Source organism: Solenopsis invicta, chromosome 14 (genome assembly GCF_016802725.1).
Source record: "Solenopsis invicta isolate M01_SB chromosome 14, UNIL_Sinv_3.0, whole genome shotgun sequence".
In the NCBI taxonomy this organism is placed as follows: domain Eukaryota; kingdom Metazoa; phylum Arthropoda; class Insecta; order Hymenoptera; family Formicidae; genus Solenopsis; species Solenopsis invicta.
In genome coordinates this window covers 13,127,502-13,144,015 of record NC_052677.1, presented here as the reverse complement: position 1 = coordinate 13,144,015, position 16,514 = coordinate 13,127,502, and the positions used below count along the sequence as shown (strand labels likewise).

At 35.2% G+C, this 16,514-nt stretch overlaps 3 protein-coding genes across 5 annotated transcripts; 1 reads left to right on the top strand and 2 right to left on the bottom strand.

Moving 5' to 3' along the window:
* Positions 1-126: 126 nt before the first annotated feature.
* Positions 127-3,940, bottom strand: LOC105208208. Of its 3 annotated transcripts, none has more exons than XM_026139905.2 (4): positions 3,724-3,940; positions 1,406-3,335; positions 752-1,341; positions 127-209 (listed from the first exon to the last, which is right to left on the bottom strand). In XM_026139905.2, exons 2-3 carry the CDS (start codon positions 2,267-2,269, stop codon positions 967-969), a joined length of 1,239 nt encoding a protein of 412 aa, XP_025995690.1. In that variant the 5' UTR covers positions 2,270-3,335; positions 3,724-3,940; the 3' UTR covers positions 127-209; positions 752-966. The 3 variants fall into 3 exon arrangements, with proteins under 3 accessions (XP_025995690.1, XP_011176304.1, XP_039313546.1); XM_011178002.3 differs by having other exon boundaries at positions 1,406-3,254; positions 3,724-3,919; XM_039457612.1 differs by having other exon boundaries at positions 1,406-3,764.
* Positions 3,941-3,979: 39 nt separating this feature from the next.
* Positions 3,980-12,693, top strand: LOC105208209 (proton-coupled amino acid transporter-like protein pathetic). The gene is made up of 10 exons (XM_011178003.3): positions 3,980-4,117; positions 4,193-4,723; positions 9,498-9,532; positions 9,684-9,772; positions 9,896-9,994; positions 10,482-10,632; positions 10,730-10,851; positions 10,942-11,490; positions 11,587-11,753; positions 11,831-12,693. Exons 3-10 carry the CDS (start codon positions 9,530-9,532, stop codon positions 12,070-12,072), a joined length of 1,422 nt encoding a protein of 473 aa, XP_011176305.1. The 5' UTR covers positions 3,980-4,117; positions 4,193-4,723; positions 9,498-9,529; the 3' UTR covers positions 12,073-12,693.
* A 1,333-nt stretch (positions 12,694-14,026) lies between these two features.
* On the bottom strand, positions 14,027-15,437 carry LOC105208210 (DNA-directed RNA polymerases I, II, and III subunit RPABC5). Its single transcript, XM_011178004.3, has 2 exons — positions 15,181-15,437; positions 14,027-14,348 (listed from the first exon to the last, which is right to left on the bottom strand). The coding sequence occupies exons 1-2, from the start codon at positions 15,273-15,275 to the stop codon at positions 14,240-14,242; spliced, it is 204 nt and encodes a 67-aa protein (XP_011176306.2). The 5' UTR covers positions 15,276-15,437; the 3' UTR covers positions 14,027-14,239.
* Between the last annotated feature and the right edge of the window lie 1,077 nt (positions 15,438-16,514).

Sequence of the window (16,514 nt, the reverse complement as noted above, 5' to 3'; positions counted from 1 at the left end):
AACATCACGTCCGGCAAAACTCCTGGTGGTAGTTCTTTGTAAACGGACATTGTTACAGGAAAATTGCATAATGGTTTCTGTAGGGCACTGTCTGGAAGAGCAAATAAGCAAGATTTGCCCTTTTTGAAGACTTGTGATCCATTGTCAATACAGGCGCAAGCTTCTGTTGGTGTTTCTTGATAGATTTTAATAGAGGGCAAGTTCAATATCTATAATAATTATTACAGTATATTAGCGAATTAATAAACGAATAATTAATAAGTATAGAGCTCTTACTTGAAACGAAACGCATGTTTTGGCTGGCAGTATTTCATCGTAAATCGCGCGTATTTTAGGAATATTGACTGTATCGACTAATAATTCAATCAAAAACAGGTGTCCGTCTTCCATTAGTTTTTCTTTCTGTTATTTTTATGTGATTTAAAAAATGTTGCGGTTAATGTAATACATATTTGTATTACTTTATTCTTATTTTATATTTACTTGTCTTTTAAAAGTAAATAAGACTTTGACGTTGATTATAAATCACACTTTAACAATTTTGATTTAATTGTTTATATCACTTTAATTAATTTTGATTGTCATTGATAGTAAAAAAAATTTTAGGTTGACATTTATACGAATTATTATACTGAAGTGCATTACAAGTTCGAATTTCAAAAGCTATGTTCTCGACAGTCGACAGTAGGACTGTAGCATGAGGGAAGAAGAACATAACATGCAAAAGCAAAACAATTTGAGTTCGATTTACCTGATCTTGTATAATTTCTTCCTCTGATGATATTTCTTTTATTACAATTTAGTAAAAAAAAATTTTTAACCGATTAAGTAAATGTCTATTTTTTGCGTAACGGTTGTATCAAATTCGAAAATCGACAATAAGAAAAATATCACTGTAATATAAATCTCTAAGAAAGAATTCGTGCTTCTCAGGACTTGGATCTCGTATTTGAATAATGAAACGCGTTACTTTTTCTTCTTAATTTTCTTAATTTTCTTTTTTTCTTTCGGCAGTTCTTCTTTATATCCCTCTGTTTGCATATCCCTGGTCTCATATCTAATCGGGGGTCTTCTTTCAGGTCCTTTTGGGGTCTTCATCTCCAACTGTATGTCAGATTTCTCGCCGACGCCGACGAGACCCTTTTTACCAATTCTCAGAACGAAAATATCATGGTCAGGATCAGTTGCATCGCCAGGTTTCATTGCGGCGGACTCCGCAGCGACCGTTACCGTTGGTTTCTTCCCGCCAATGCCGTCGCTGTTGTCAAAAAGACCGGATACCTTGAGAACTACCGGCTTGCCGCACAGTTGAGCTGGATCGCGATATCGGTTAGGACTCTTCTGAAAAATAAGAACTGACGAGATTAGATGGCTAATCGAGAAGTTTTCTTTCTCAAGTACGTACTATATCTTTTAATTTTTTTTCAACCAGGGCGTCATTTTCTTTCTTCCTTATTTTCTCATCCCTCTTTTCGACAGCAGCTAATTTTCCACATGGTACACAAAGATACTTCTCTGGCATACACACGGGACAGCTTATTGGCCTTTGAAGGTCTTCACTGGAATCCTCGAAGACATCAATGAGACGAGAATCTACTTCGTGACACTTCAACAACAAAATCTGATCGGCTTCTCCAGTACCGAAAACAAACGTTGAGGGATCTTGCGCGATTGGGGCGTCAAATTCCGTGATGATCATCTGTCCGAGGCCGGAGATTCTTACAAAGACGTCCAGATTGCCCGACAAGTTGCCATTGTAAATCAACGGTACTTGACCCTCAAACTCTTTGCATGTTGTGACACAATTTTTCCAATCTTGTATCATCTCTATTCGTAAAGCCGCATATTGACCGGATAGATCCAGCTCGCCAGTACCTATTAGAACATGTGGCTTGATCGAATCCGGCATCTGCTTCTTCACCGTGAATTTTATGATCATTTTTACAGTGCGGTTCGTAGCCGCCTCGGAATCGATGGCGAATAATACTGATTTTCCAACGTTGAAGATTTCGACTTCATTAATGCCCACCTGCGGTTGGAAAAGGGGATCTACCGGAGTCACTATTAGATCATTCTCATTCACAAAGTCAAGGAATCCAAAATGAACGCTGGTAGGTACGTAAAACATCTGATTCAGGTTAGCTAGGCGATCGCCTGACACCTGTTTCACGTACAACTCCACCAAGATGAGATAGTGCTCCTTGCATAGCGCAGGGGCTTCTTCGCGGCTATCAGTCACGAGCGTTTTATTGTTTCCATTAGTTAACATGATTACAATTTTTTTTTTTCAGTGACGTTACGTGAACAAGTTACTCTTTCTAAATGATTCTAATTTATTGGTTAATTGCGAGTTGACAGCATTACGAACTTTTTATTAATTAAATAATTTCGGAAATTAAATAATGTAATGCGAGTACGTGAAAATTTACTGAAGATCAATTTTGAACGTGGACAGGAAATTTGGATATGTGCTCGAGAGATCGTTGGTAGAACTGACAGCTGCGCTTGCCTAATTGACTTGACACTTGACACTGTTTCGTTTATCAAGTTCAAGTTTCTAACTCGTCGTTTAAATCATTGATAGGAGAATGGGCAAGAAAATAAGCATATTAATTTGTAACACATATCGATCTAATTAATAATTTATTCTTGTTTGTTTCTTGCAGATAGCAATTCGCGGCTTCAGAAGAATGATGCAACATCAGTGAAATTAGAAGTAAATATTAAGGTTACGTCTGTATATTTTTAGATCGTTCGAATCTCTTTTATGCTCAAGCTTTAAATACTCTTCTGCTATATTTAAATCGAAATAGATTTTATTTAGATTTCTGGAAAACTGAAATTTTTTTCTAATATCTTAATTCTCTTAAAGAAAGTCTTGGATTTTAAATGCTGCCGCATATCCGGCATATATTTTTGAATTACAAGTAGTTATATCATTTTCAACAAAAATATAGAATAGAATACAAGCAATAGAGTGTTGTAATTAGTACATGACTTTTCTGGCACAGCGACAAAACTATCGTATACACTCTTATCGTGTTACCGGTCTAATATTCCGGATATTTAATTTCAGGCATAGTTAGCGTTCTCACGCAAAATGCTAATTCGCGGACGAATTGGTAATTTTCGTCATGCGATCATTTGCAAACACGAGCGGCCGTCTTTCGCGTGACCTTGTCTACGTTGTCCATCCGACCTATTGAACGATCAATGCTCGATTGGACGAAATTGCAGTCCCGCCATCGCCCCTACTAAATGAGGACCAATTAATACTTCAGACGGCTATAAAGTGTCCAGTAGAAGTACACGTAGTTTGCCAAGATGCCTATTCCCTAATTTCCAATAACCGAAATGAAAACTTACGAGATCACTGGTTTCCAATAAGTTAATTCAATTACAAAGCATTAACTTTGAAGTGCTACTCATATTTTTCTTATATCAATATTACTCTGGTGAAAACTCGCCAATAAAATTTCAGAATTTTTCACATTTTTAAGAACTGTTTTACTTTGTAAGTTGCAAAGTATTAGACTAACTAAATTAACGCTATTTTATTATAAACAAAATCTTGTTAAATGTTATTTTAAGTTACCACAATTTTAATAATAAAAGCTGTACTAAATTTGAATTAACATTTGGGTGAAAATTTACTTACAGTAGCACTTCAAGTTAAATAAAATTTTTCGGAATGATTTTCTATCGAACATATATTATACTTACAAATGCTTTCTTTGCATCTAGGTAAAATGTTGAGCAGATTTCTTCAAAGAGAGATGTATCTATTCGGCACCACGCACTCCTTCATTCCGGATGGTCTATATAAATAACGTCTATATAGATAGACGTTGATTATATTTCCTGGCGACAGCGAGAATCGCGTATCTCACACGCTCGTGTTGCACGCATTGTACGCGATAATGAATAACGCATGGCACACGTCGTAACGGAACTCGGCGCGTCACAGCGGCGAGCGTCGTGACATCGGCTCGCCAAATTTCATCATGCGCCAGGCGCATTCGAATCGAGGAGTCAGCAGGCCACGTGCAAGCCAGACTTATTGTTAGAAGCCTTCGCGCGCCCGCCATTTCTGGCGCGTCACACGATACGGATTTAGGTGAGGGACGACGCGCAAGCTGTGCAAGTTCACCTTTTTTTTTTATTTTTTTAAAGTCGCGTCTTTTATTTCTAGGATATACGAGACGATCGCTTCTTTCGAGCGGATGATGCAACGACGGAGCGAAGCGGAGGATGCAATGTTTCCTGAAAAGTCTCGCAAGTGAAATAATGCAACACATTGCAATGCATTGAAACTCTTACTCATGAGGAGTAATTTCGGAAATAAAGGTTTTTTGAGTGAAACCTCGGGTTTGTGCCGCTCACGATGAAGTTCGAAAGAGCGATCGGAATCGATAACAGCCGAACGACGACCTCTGCCACAAAGTCTCGGAAGATGGCGATGGTGGCACCTACGAAGACGCGGTAAAGGAAGCGATGTGGCGGTGGAAAGTAGCTAAGTAATCAGGTCTCGGCGGCAGTTGGCCGCGGTCTTTCGAACGGTTCGTGAACCTGCGTGGGCACCGCACCGCATGAGAACAGCGCGTTCCAAAACTCGCGCCTATCGTCGAACAAGCCTGCGCTCAGGAATGAGGTAACCATCAGCAAACGGACTTCTTAGGCGTTCTCAACACGTAGGAATTATCACCGGCGAACGACTTGGCAGGTGAGGTGTCCCGTTCCCTCGATCGATTCTTCGATTCTTACCTGTACATCGTGGTATATCGGCACGAAAACTTCGCCCGCGATTCTCAGCCTTTTCCCGCGTCGATATTTTTGGATCGTCATTCATGCGCACGAGGCCTCGAAGAGTATGAGAAATTCGTGGAATAGTAGGACCTGGAACGAAAAGATAAAGAGCAAGTCACGTTACTATAAAAAAAAAAGATATATGATCTATTGCGCGAACTTACGTATATATTTTTTCTTGCTCTAATTATATTTAATTCTGTATGTTCTACATACACGTATAAAAATATTTTTATATATTTTTTTTCATTTTTTTTTATAAAAAAATGTATTTTAAATTGAAAAGTAAAAATAGTTGAGATATATGTATACATATGTAGAATTAACACTTGTAGAAATTCAACTGAATATTTCTTGCATAAAAGTTTTATGGTTCTCGTACCTGTTATCAAGTGTGCGCAAGCTTGTGTAGTATTGTATAGTATTATCACGTATTATTGTCGTCGTCATTATTATTACTGTATTGTCATTATTTTTAATATTATCTATTATATAATGTTGTGCCACAATTACGTCTAGTCGATTGATATCTTAAGATATCGATTATATCTTAAGTACTCCCCAATACTTGTGACCAAAATGAGTCACACGTACGAGTTAGTATTTCCTTGAATACAGCAGCTGCTCGTGAAAGAAACTACATGAAGGAGTCGCGACTTGTATGGCGATGGTATCTTTATCGTTACGCCAGTACATTCGCATGATGTAACGGTGTGTCGATATTTCGGATGATTGCCGGTAGCCGCTCGCGCATATCTCTTCCGCGGCATCATGGAAAAGGCGTCATATCGTTATCGCTACGTAAATTTATTAAAACATAATGAGCGCTGACACAGGTGTGACTTGACGTGCCGGATGTGGGGGCGGAAAGAAAAGATGGATTGACTTGAGGCAGGTAGCGACTTTCGGAGTAAACCAGTCAGGTAGTAAACCAGTTTAGCGGTTCTCATATTGAAACTCTTAGTTTTTTTTTTTTTTTTTGCTTCTGCGAAGGACGATGCCCATCACCATTAGATTCTCTCGTGAAATGTTGAAAAGTAAACTTTTTCCGAGTTTGCTCGGATTCCTTGAATTCCAATATTTTGCAATGGTCAGTAATGCGTTAACACATTCTTTAACGTGTGAAATATCACGCCGGCGGCGCGGACCATTAACAATGTTAACCGATTGAAAGACACATTTTCTACACTGCTAATTTGAGACATCTGAAACAGCAGTTTTATTTAAAATCGATAACGCATTCCTACCGAAAAAAAGAACGTAAATACGCAAAATCTGACTTCTTCCTCAAGAAGTTGAATCTTCAAGTTTATACGTGAATGGTATTTTGTCCTATAAATGTCATCAACTCAACATTCATCGAATATCAGATATATTTAGCGGCTCCCTGTTACAAGTATCTTTAGCGTACTTCTAAGAGTATCTCGTGTCACTTCATCTTGAGATTATTTCTCAAGAGTTTTTCTAACATTCGGTAAGATTTTTTATCATTTTAATGGAGATGATGACTGGCGAATCGTAGTTAGTTAAACATTTCATCATATCTTCGTTGTGAGAAATTCTGGTGTTTATCATTACTTGTAAATACTTTTGAGGACGATCAGTGTATACAGTTTCGATTCTGACCTGTGTCGTACATACATATCCCACAAGATAGCTCCAAGGTTCGCCTTGTTTTTTCTCATTCGGTTCGTTGATTTATGAACGATTTATCGTTGACCCGGCGTACGGTAAAACGAAAGCTCTGTCAGTTGTGGACAACGCAACCCTTCAAGTGCTAACTTTTTGATAAGGCGAATAAGATAGTTGCTACGTCAACTCGCGTTTCCCCTACGTTACTTGCAATTTGATGTTGTTTGCTGAATTATCAACCACTCCGTCAACGATACTATATGCTTACTCTTTACAGTTTTCAAATAGTGTTAAATTTATTTTTAAGCAAAATTAATTTTTTTTATTACACGAAGTGTCGTGTCGTCTATCCCGATCATTTCAAATGCAATTTATTGCAGTCGATAAATATATTTTAAAACATAAATATTTAATTTCATACGCATTTACTATTCTATTGTGCGATAACTATTCAATGCCATTATTCGAATGTTAAGCACACGTATGACCTTATTTTTTTTTCTTTACTTAAATGCTTATTATATTTCTTGCGATAAAACGACAAATATAATAACGCATGAACGAGTGAGACAGGACGTAAAAGCTTTGCTCTTGCAATTCTGAAAAGCCCTCGTTCTTCTGCATGCCTAAAATTAATCTTCTTTCCAAACCTAGGCGACGAGAAACGACGCCAGGTGCGATTAAATCTACTTGGTTTTACGGAAAATGTACGCGACGTTTTTCGGTGCTCAATTGTCCCGGAAGGAGGTCAGTCTTCTTCGATCGCGTTTTAGGCGTGGTACTAATCGCAATTAACAGAAAATTAAGCCATAAGGTTTAACGACCGACCTAGCAATTGTCAAGCGGATAATTAAAAGAGTCGACTAATAACACGTTAATTGATCAAGCTTATTACGACAACAATTTATCTGCCCTCGTAACTCTTTTTTCTTCACTAGGTCGCCCGCATAACGATGAGACCTCTCGATATCGCCTGTAAGGTAATTACGACAATCGGTTGCCTAATCCCGAATCGGCCGCGCAACAGATACGATTCGATTTGTGGACCTTGTTCTACAACCTGGAGTTTTTCCATTGTGAGAGGCCAAGGATCCGACAGAACTTATCGCTTACATCGATTTCCAATTATTTCGTTTGATTATCTCGCGTGATCAAGTGCCATTTAACGTAAGAGCTCCGTGACGGTCGACTATATATTTGGATAATAAGCGATAACAACTGGCAAGAGTATCGCCAATTATATTTGGCAATCGTGCGCATTAAGTACAAACTCGATTTCAAATTACTACAGAAAGAAAATGAATCGATACGCCTGGGTAATTGTTCGTTTGCTCATATGGGCGAAGTCAACGTCCGTCCGCGGCCGTCTTTTCGTCTCGTTTCAAAATAGAGCATTTGGGAAGGGGGAGGGAGTTGTCTCACTAATGGTTAATGAGTCACTCCTGTCACTATATTTAATCTTTAATTATAATATCGTTATTAGATGCTACATTACCAGTTTTACACTCGCTGATCAAGACTTAACGAACGTGATTCGAAAGTGAAGGACATTATCAGCTCATTTTAACGCACATAAAAAATTTGTATTCTCTATGCTATATATTCAGTGTGTTACTTACATACTATTATTTACTATTCATTATATTCGTGATATATCAGAAAGTACAAAATACATATGTGATTATGAAGTAAAACGGAAAAAAAAATGACTTGCTTATAGAGAAATCTCTTGAGAATATTCAGATAATTCAATTCTTAGAGAAAAAAACTCGTTTGAAACTCGAAGAATCTTTCAACAAATGACGCATTGTGAAGAGAATTGTGCTCTGTAAAATACAGAGCGTATTATATGACTTCTTTGCATTGTATTTGCCCTTTGCCTCTTCTAATAATTAAAGTGTCAGATTATCGCGCTTTATCTGTGTCCGCACAAGTACGCGATTATTTACTTTATCTAACCGAAGCCGAGTTCACGAACCCGGAAATGGCAAAAGTTAACGTTGTTCGTGTTACTGTATAATTTCGTTCGACATAATTAAATTGCGACGAGCCCAGCGCAATTTATTTAATCGCGATTGACATTTACAATCTAATTCTCAGCAAACGAAAAAGATATCAAACTGAAAATTTTACGCTATCGGGATCTAATTGCTACTTCAAATTTTTTTGCATTTTATGCTTAACTCTTATGATACAATATGTGAAAAAGGAAAACCTTACTGACTCCATCATGGCGCGTTCGATCAATTTTTCATCTATTTAGTAGTTAAAAATTGTCTAAAAATTCATGAACATACTTTAAATTTCTAGAACAAATGTCTGTACTTCTTTTTGAAACAAATAAAATAAAATGTAATATAGTTTATTACCTTTGAAATTTCGAGAAACTGAATAGAAATTGGTCGGACGCAGAATACTCATAATTGGGTCTTAATGTTTAACATTATTTTTTAAATGTAAATAATTTTACAATAGTAATTATTGTACAATAATTTTTCCACCTTTTTTTATTAAATTGGAAATTACGACAATGACAATAGTGACAATAGTAACAATTTTTAGAATAACGAGTTAGTTAATAATGCCTTTCACGGTAAAACATAACGAATCGATTTATCAGTTTGTGAAAAAGACTGAGATATATTGTATCAATTTTACATAACAAATTTGCACGTCTATTCACTTGTCAACAGTGACAAATAATAATACTCGCGGTTGTAAGTCTAGAATTGTGCATATGCCATTCCTTACGTCTACATAAGTTTCAAAGTTGAAGGTCACGCTTCGAAAGATAAGAATTTACGTAATAAACCAAGTTCGGATTTGTACAAGTATCAGGAGGCGTTCGATTTATCAATTTACTGAAAGGCAATATTTAAAAATTGTGCAATAACATATCAGTATAATGCAATAACGCCAGAAAGTAAAATATGTACAGAAGTATAAATTATACACAGAAGTTACACATTATGATAATGTATTCATAAATTTTGCTAAATTCCGTTCGAAAATCTTGCAAAGCAATGTAATCAGAGAATTAATTGCCTTATATATTTCAGGTGCAGATAGTACGTCAACAAACGTGTCTACAATGGTAAGCCCCGATATGTAACTTATCTGTTGTTTACGTATTATTTATAATTTATTCACATCTCTATATGCGTCATAAGTACCTTGCGCAACTCATTCACGCCATCTCATGTCATTACAATAAACACATTGCGTTACAATCTCTTTTAACATAGACCAACGTAAGCGAGAAGCCGTCGACAGAGTTGGATACCTTCCTGCCTCAAGATGGATCCAATTTCAAGGACGGCGTCCTGTCCACCAAGTAAGACTCCTATTGATTTCATTTGAAAACATTATTTTTTGAAATATGAAAAAAGTGACTTATAGTGCATAGATGTATGCAGAAACGAATTATCAAGAGCTTTGTATTTTATTTGTATTTCAGATACAAAGTACAAGTTGCCCCACGCGACGTTGAAGCAGCATTGAGCGATGAAAAGAGTTTCGATCCCTTCGCGGAACGTAAAGTCGACAATCCGACAACGTAAGAATTAAATGTCCTTTTATATAACAATCCCGTAATATGATTTTTTTATTTCATGTTTGTATTTTTATTTTCTTTGGATATACACATAGAACGAACTTTGCTATTGCATATTTGACGATGTACTCGTGCGAAGAGAGTAAATATACTATACAGTATTTATTTTAATTATAAATAACAAAGATAATCATATATCAGTAATGATATCATCCAATTAAAATAATTTTATCTCGTATAAATCAAATAAATCAGAGACTTGATCAAAATATATTAGAAATATAATTTTCTTAAATTAGATATTTCATTTTAATAACTTCGAAAATACGATTGAACTGCCATAAACATTGACTTAAAATAGTTATGACGTAAGTTATAACAGGTCGAGAAGCATTTGCATTTTTATCTTAGTTATTTATATTTAATGATTCGAATCGACAACGATTAATGTGTAATTAATATGTAAGCAACTGATTTATGACTCTTTCAGGGATTGCGATACGTTGACGCACTTGTTAAAAGCATCTCTTGGCACTGGAATTTTAGCTATGCCAATAGCTTTTAAAAGCGCTGGATTACTCCTTGGTATCTTTGCCACGATACTCGTCGCATTCGTGTGCACGCATTGTGCGTATATTCTGGTGAGTTTCTAGAGATAAGGATTTGTGTTTAGCCTCGCAGATAGCCTAGTTTAATTTTTCGTAAGATAGAACTAATAACATATAACTGCATTTCTAGGTCAAATGTGCACATGTGCTTTATTACAAAACTCGGAAAGCGGAAATGGGATTTGCTGATGTTGCCGAGACAGCTTTTAGTAATGGACCCGAATGGGCAAGAAAGTTTGCGAAACCTTCCAGGTTATTAACTTTATTTATTGAACATAATATAATTAACACTTTTAGCAACCTCTTTTTTAGTTACCAAATAAATTTTTCTCTTGTTAACAGATATCTCATACAGATCAGTCTATTTACTACATATTACGGCACCTGCAGTGTGTACGCAGTAATTGTCGCTGCTAACATTAAGCAAATCATCGAGCATTATCAAGATGTTGACAGTGGTGATTACAACATCCGATTAATCACCGTTTACTTGCTGGTGCCACTAATTTTACTTAGTTGGGTACCCGATTTAAAGTATCTCGCGCCAGTTTCGATGGTAGCGAACATCTTTATGGGAACAGGACTTGGAATAACATTTTACTATCTCGTTTGGGATATGCCACCATTGTCTTCAGTGCCTTTAGTAGCTTCGATCGAAAACTTCCCGCAGTTCTTCAGCATCACTATCTTCGCCATGGAGGCGATTGGCGTGGTGATGCCCTTAGAAAACAACATGAAGACGCCGCAGCACTTTGTGGGAATTTGTGGCGTTCTCAATAAGGGAATGTCCGGCGTTACGCTTGTATATATTTTCCTTGGATTCCTCGGATATGCTAAATACCAGGACACGACGCAGGATAGCATTACATTGAATTTACCGACAGAAGAAATGTAAGGGCTCAAATTGATTGAAACAACTTTTACTCATATAATAACATGTACATCATTTAAAATCTGATTTTGTATGTCTCCATCATTACTTTACAGAGCAGCGCAAGTTGTGAAAATACTGATCGCCCTAGCCGTCTTCTGTACTTTTGGTTTGCAATTTTACGTGTGTCTCGATATCGTGTGGAACGGTGTAAAGCATCGTTTCAAGAAGAGGCCTGTCTTAGCCAATTATATCGTAAGGACATTGCTAGTAACAGGTGCAGGTACGTATTCAGAGAGATCTTATTTTTCAAATATCTACAAATTGATGATGTATACTATGGAATAATTCGTGTTACAGTTCTCCTTGCTGTGGCAGTGCCAACAATCGGACCGTTCATCGGTCTAATTGGTGCATTTTGTTTTTCCATTTTGGGGCTTCTTATTCCGGTCTTTATCGAGACTGTAACTTATTGGGATGTTGGCTTTGGACCAGGAAACTGGGTAGCCTTAAAGAATGTAATTATATGCGTGATAGGCCTAATGGCATTAGTATTTGGATCACGCAGTGCTATTATGGATATAGTGAAATTGTATGGTTGATAGTATATATTTTCCGTTTTTTATCTAGTGCAAATGTTTCAATAGAATATTGCGATAAACTTTTCTACCACATTTCAAATCTGTCCCCGATATGGTTAACGGTATTTTAGAATGAATCAAGCATATTGAGCTCGTGGACGAAGTCAGTAAATTACTAGACAGACTCGACGTATTTTATACAATTGTACATATTAACTCAGATTTTTTTCTCTGATGTATTTCCTGAGACTTTAGAATTTTCTAAAAATATTAAAAATTTTTTGATTTATAGATCTTTAAGACTTATTTAAAGAATTAGTGTATTTTTTATTTTATAAACTTATTTGTGTGTAAAGAAAAATATCAAAAAATTATCAAATTTTTAAGATAATCATTTATAACTACATTTTATAGGACAGAAATTTAAAAAAGTAGATTTAGGAGCAATAGCAGTATTCATTTAACAGAAGAAAATGCAAAGTAAAATGAATGACAGTGAAATATCGCGGTCGTAACGCGCGCGAATATATTCTAAAATATGCGTAAAGTTCCTATAGGAAATCATTTCTATATTATCGGAATGTTATTTAATTTTATATGAAAATTCAGCATTTATATGAAATTAAAGAAGTTTTAAGCTAATTTATCGATCTATGAAAATAATTTTTACAATCTTTCTTTGCAGAAAGATTTTGATAAAATATCAAGTGTAGGGGAAAGTAGGTAAATTGCACGCACCTAAGGGAAATTTATCGCAGTGAAGTGATTTTTAAAGTTGAAATCGATACGAGTACAGAAATAGAAACTTTAAACATTTTTTTATCATTATGTATTGTCATATTGAACAATTTTTTATTTGGTAATGCTATATTCAGCAAAAAGAAGCAAGTGGTTAAACGAAAAAATTTCTCGGGCCTTGGGTAATTGTACGTGCGGTTGGATAAATGGACGCGGAGGAAAAATGAGGTTATAGCCCATTCTTTTAACTACACTACACTGCACTACACTGTACTAGTGGCACTATAGTTGATCTCACGTGGTTTCACGCCTTTCAAGATGGATGCGTAAAATTGTCGACGGCGGACTTGATTTGATAAATAAACAATTACTGGATGACTATTTAATTAAATTTAATAAACAATAGCTCAAAGAACGCAGGAAAAAACGTACTTTTGTTAGGTATAACAAAATTAAATGACTAAAGTAAAAATACGGACTTATTGCCTTATTTTCTGAACGCCAAAATCGCAAGAAAAATCATGATTTTACTTTTTCTTATTTTTTCAATTAACTACGTTTTTAAATGATATAACGTATGGTTATATATTTAAAAAATGCCTTCAGCCTACAAATATCGTCGTGATATAATTTCTATTCATCGGGAAGGTGCCAAACCACGAAGCGTACAATTACCCAGTGCGTACAATAACCCTACTTTCCCCTATTTCTATTAAATTCATTCAAATATGCAATGCAATACTGTTTATATTTTATATTTATAATTTTATGTTTTATATGTAAAAATCATACACAAAAAAAATAGCAAAAAATATTTTCGTAAAAGACAATTGAAGGATTTGTAACTGCATTCCTAAAATGGATGCATACCATCTGTATGGGAAAAAATATTGCTCAAGCAAAGTGCGTTACGCAGTTTTCCTGCATTGCATTTAAAATTAACAGAATAATATCCTTCGGAACTGATACATATAGAACATATTATCTATATACCAATTTCTTTTTTACAAGCGGACTAAATGTACAAACATAAACAAAAATGTACTGTTTGTAATAAAGTTTGTAACACAAAGCATTGGTTCGAGTTATGTGAAATATAAACCATTTTACATTTTGTAAAGGCAACTTTTTCCTCAAATTATTTTCCATTCATCTTACACGAAACATCAAAGCGCTGTTGCCATGATACAATTGTTTACTATTACTACATAGAATTGTAAGATAAGAAGCTAAATAATTTAAATGTTCTACAAATGAAATATTCTTTTAATTACTCTTCTCTTACATAGGAGATATATGTATCACATAATTATATTAGAATGTACAATGTTAAGACTAAACAATAGAGCAATTTTGATCGTACTTTGCTCAGTTTCAACATATAAAATTAAATTATGTATACCAGGTATCTCATGATTGGTCAAGCCTATTAACAGCATAACAGTTAAAATTATTTCTCCAGTGGTGCATAGTTAAGTAACTTCTCAATCAAATCTACATGTCCAAGCAGCATCCTGCGACAGCAGTATCTTTTCAGACCCAGTGCATCCAAGGCATCTCTATAACATACAAATTGTTTATTTTAAAATCAAGTTCACCTATTTCTCTTGTTTAAAATATTATTTTTTCAGGGGAGAAAATGGTTAATATTTAATAATACGTGACATTACTTAATCTTGTTCAATTTAGAATTGTGTTATGACTGAAAATTAATTTGGCGCGCAGTTTATTGAACTTGAAAGTATATAAAATCACACAAACAATACAAGCGCGAAGACCTAGCTGTGAATGTAGAAGGCATTCTTGTTTAATTTGTATTAAAATATTATCATTAAGCCTAAAATGACAGCTGACTATTAAAGTCATTTTATAATAGTGTAAACATGGTTATAAGTGGTTACAAGGTATAGTTGTACGTTTTATTCTATGTAAATTAATTTTAATCTTAATTTAACTTTCTTTTTATCTTTTTCTTTTAGTTTTAGGAATTAAAAAGACTGAGATTTCATTATGTAAGAAATGAATTCATATTAATAGAAATAGATGTATACCTTTTTTATAACCACGTTTGTCTACTGTAGAATGACTTACGAACAACAATGGGTACATTTCCCACATGATGCATATCATTTATCCTTATTAAACATTTAATAAACAAGAATGGATAATTAATGTATTATATCTCCATGTATGAATGCATATATTTAATGAGTACATTCAGTACTGCAATTCATTGAGTAACTAAATATTTTGAATATGATTAATTGAATTTAAAAATAAAAAACAAGCAGCAATCGTACTTGATCGCTGTTTAACACTTGAGCGATTGCAGTATTGGATGCAACCGGTAAATTGATCAGTTTTGAGGTTAAAAATTAAAACTGCACTTACCCTTCGGTGTACTCCGCTTGAAGAAGTCCCAGATATGCCTCCCATTTATTTCCAATCACTTTGCCGCAGGTGAAGCACCGCACAGGAATGATCATCACGATGACTTTCGGCTCGCAGCTCGATTTATCTCGATTTTTTTCGACGACAATTCGAATCACATGCGATCATCGAGGCAGAGAGGCAGAGAGCAACCTGGCAGAGAGGAACCTGAGAGCGGCCACGGCGGCCTTTTTCCTATAACGCTTCGAAACTCCCGTACACTAGTGACGCACATCTATTCTGGTCAGAATGGGAACTACGTGTCACATCCATTTTGCAACCCGCCGTTAAAAACAGTGTGGATGTTAGCACGGACAACAACCCACATCCATCTCTCGAGAAATGGATGTAGGTTGTTGTCCGTGCTAACATCCATTTTGCTGCAAATAAAATCTGACGCGTATCGCGTATGTTGCATCCAGAACAGGGGTCGATGAATGTGCACAAATGATTAATTACGTCTACTTTCGCGTAATTTTTTATTTATTATAGTCTGAATTATTTACATTAACATTGATATTAATACATATCAATACGTTTATGCCCATATTTTGCACATTCATATTTTTACTTAAAAAAGATGTTTAATAGTAACAGAGAGAATTTGGTTCTTTAATAAAGAAACATTCATTTTACGCAGTACTTAAAAAATAATTGTAATTAACATCGCATCATATGATGAAGAAGAAATAAATGTCTTTCCACGAATAAATATACCATCTTTTTATTTTTACATAATTCTTTATTATTTAAATGTCTTCAAATTATGCTTTTGAAAAAATTAGCTTTTTTAATTTTTTAAAATCTTGACGCAACTCTCTCTCTCTCTCTCTCACTCTTTCTCTCTTTCTCTTTTAACGTGATTGTCCTTTAATTGTTTAGGCCTTCAGTTAGAGAGAGAAAGCATCGCGGTGATAGACATGGAGCAAGCGGCGATGTTATCTCTATGGATACCCTCCTCTTCACACCCCTCTTGACCCATCACGTTTTCCGTGCTACGTTTAGGCCGTAAAATTCAGAAGATTTCGGACGATTTCTGCGCAGGGACGTAGAGAGATTAGAAAGCGCCCACTCTTTTTTTATTATGTTACAATGGCATATATATGCATACGCATGATTTACAAATGACAATACGCGCGATTAATATGGCACAATAAATAATAATAATAATAATAATAACAATAATAATAATAATAATAATAATGTAATAAAAATCAATGAAATATATGGATACTTGAGTATTATATATTCTTATTCTCTAACTTACAAACGTGAAGATTATTGATCTGATTTTA

Bases quoted from the DNA above. Each gene is read 5' to 3' on its own strand.
- LOC105208210 (XM_011178004.3), bottom strand. From the start codon at position 15,275: ATGATCATTCCTGTGCGGTGCTTCACCTGCGGCAAAGTGATTGGAAAT. The intron at 14,349-15,180 runs GTAAGTGCAGTT...TGTATGTTATAG, and splicing joins CAAGCGGAGTACACCGAAGG to AGATGCCTTGGATGCACTGG.
- LOC105208208 (XM_026139905.2), bottom strand. From the start codon at position 2,269: ATGTTAACTAATGGAAACAATAAAACGCTCGTGACTGATAGCCGCGAA. The intron at 1,342-1,405 runs GTACGTACTTGA...CTTATTTTTCAG, and splicing joins AAAAAAAATTAAAAGATATA to AAGAGTCCTAACCGATATCG.
- LOC105208209 (XM_011178003.3), top strand. The intron at 9,773-9,895 runs GTAAGACTCCTA...TTTGTATTTCAG, and splicing joins GACGGCGTCCTGTCCACCAA to ATACAAAGTACAAGTTGCCC. The intron at 10,852-10,941 runs GTTATTAACTTT...TCTTGTTAACAG, and splicing joins AAGTTTGCGAAACCTTCCAG to ATATCTCATACAGATCAGTC.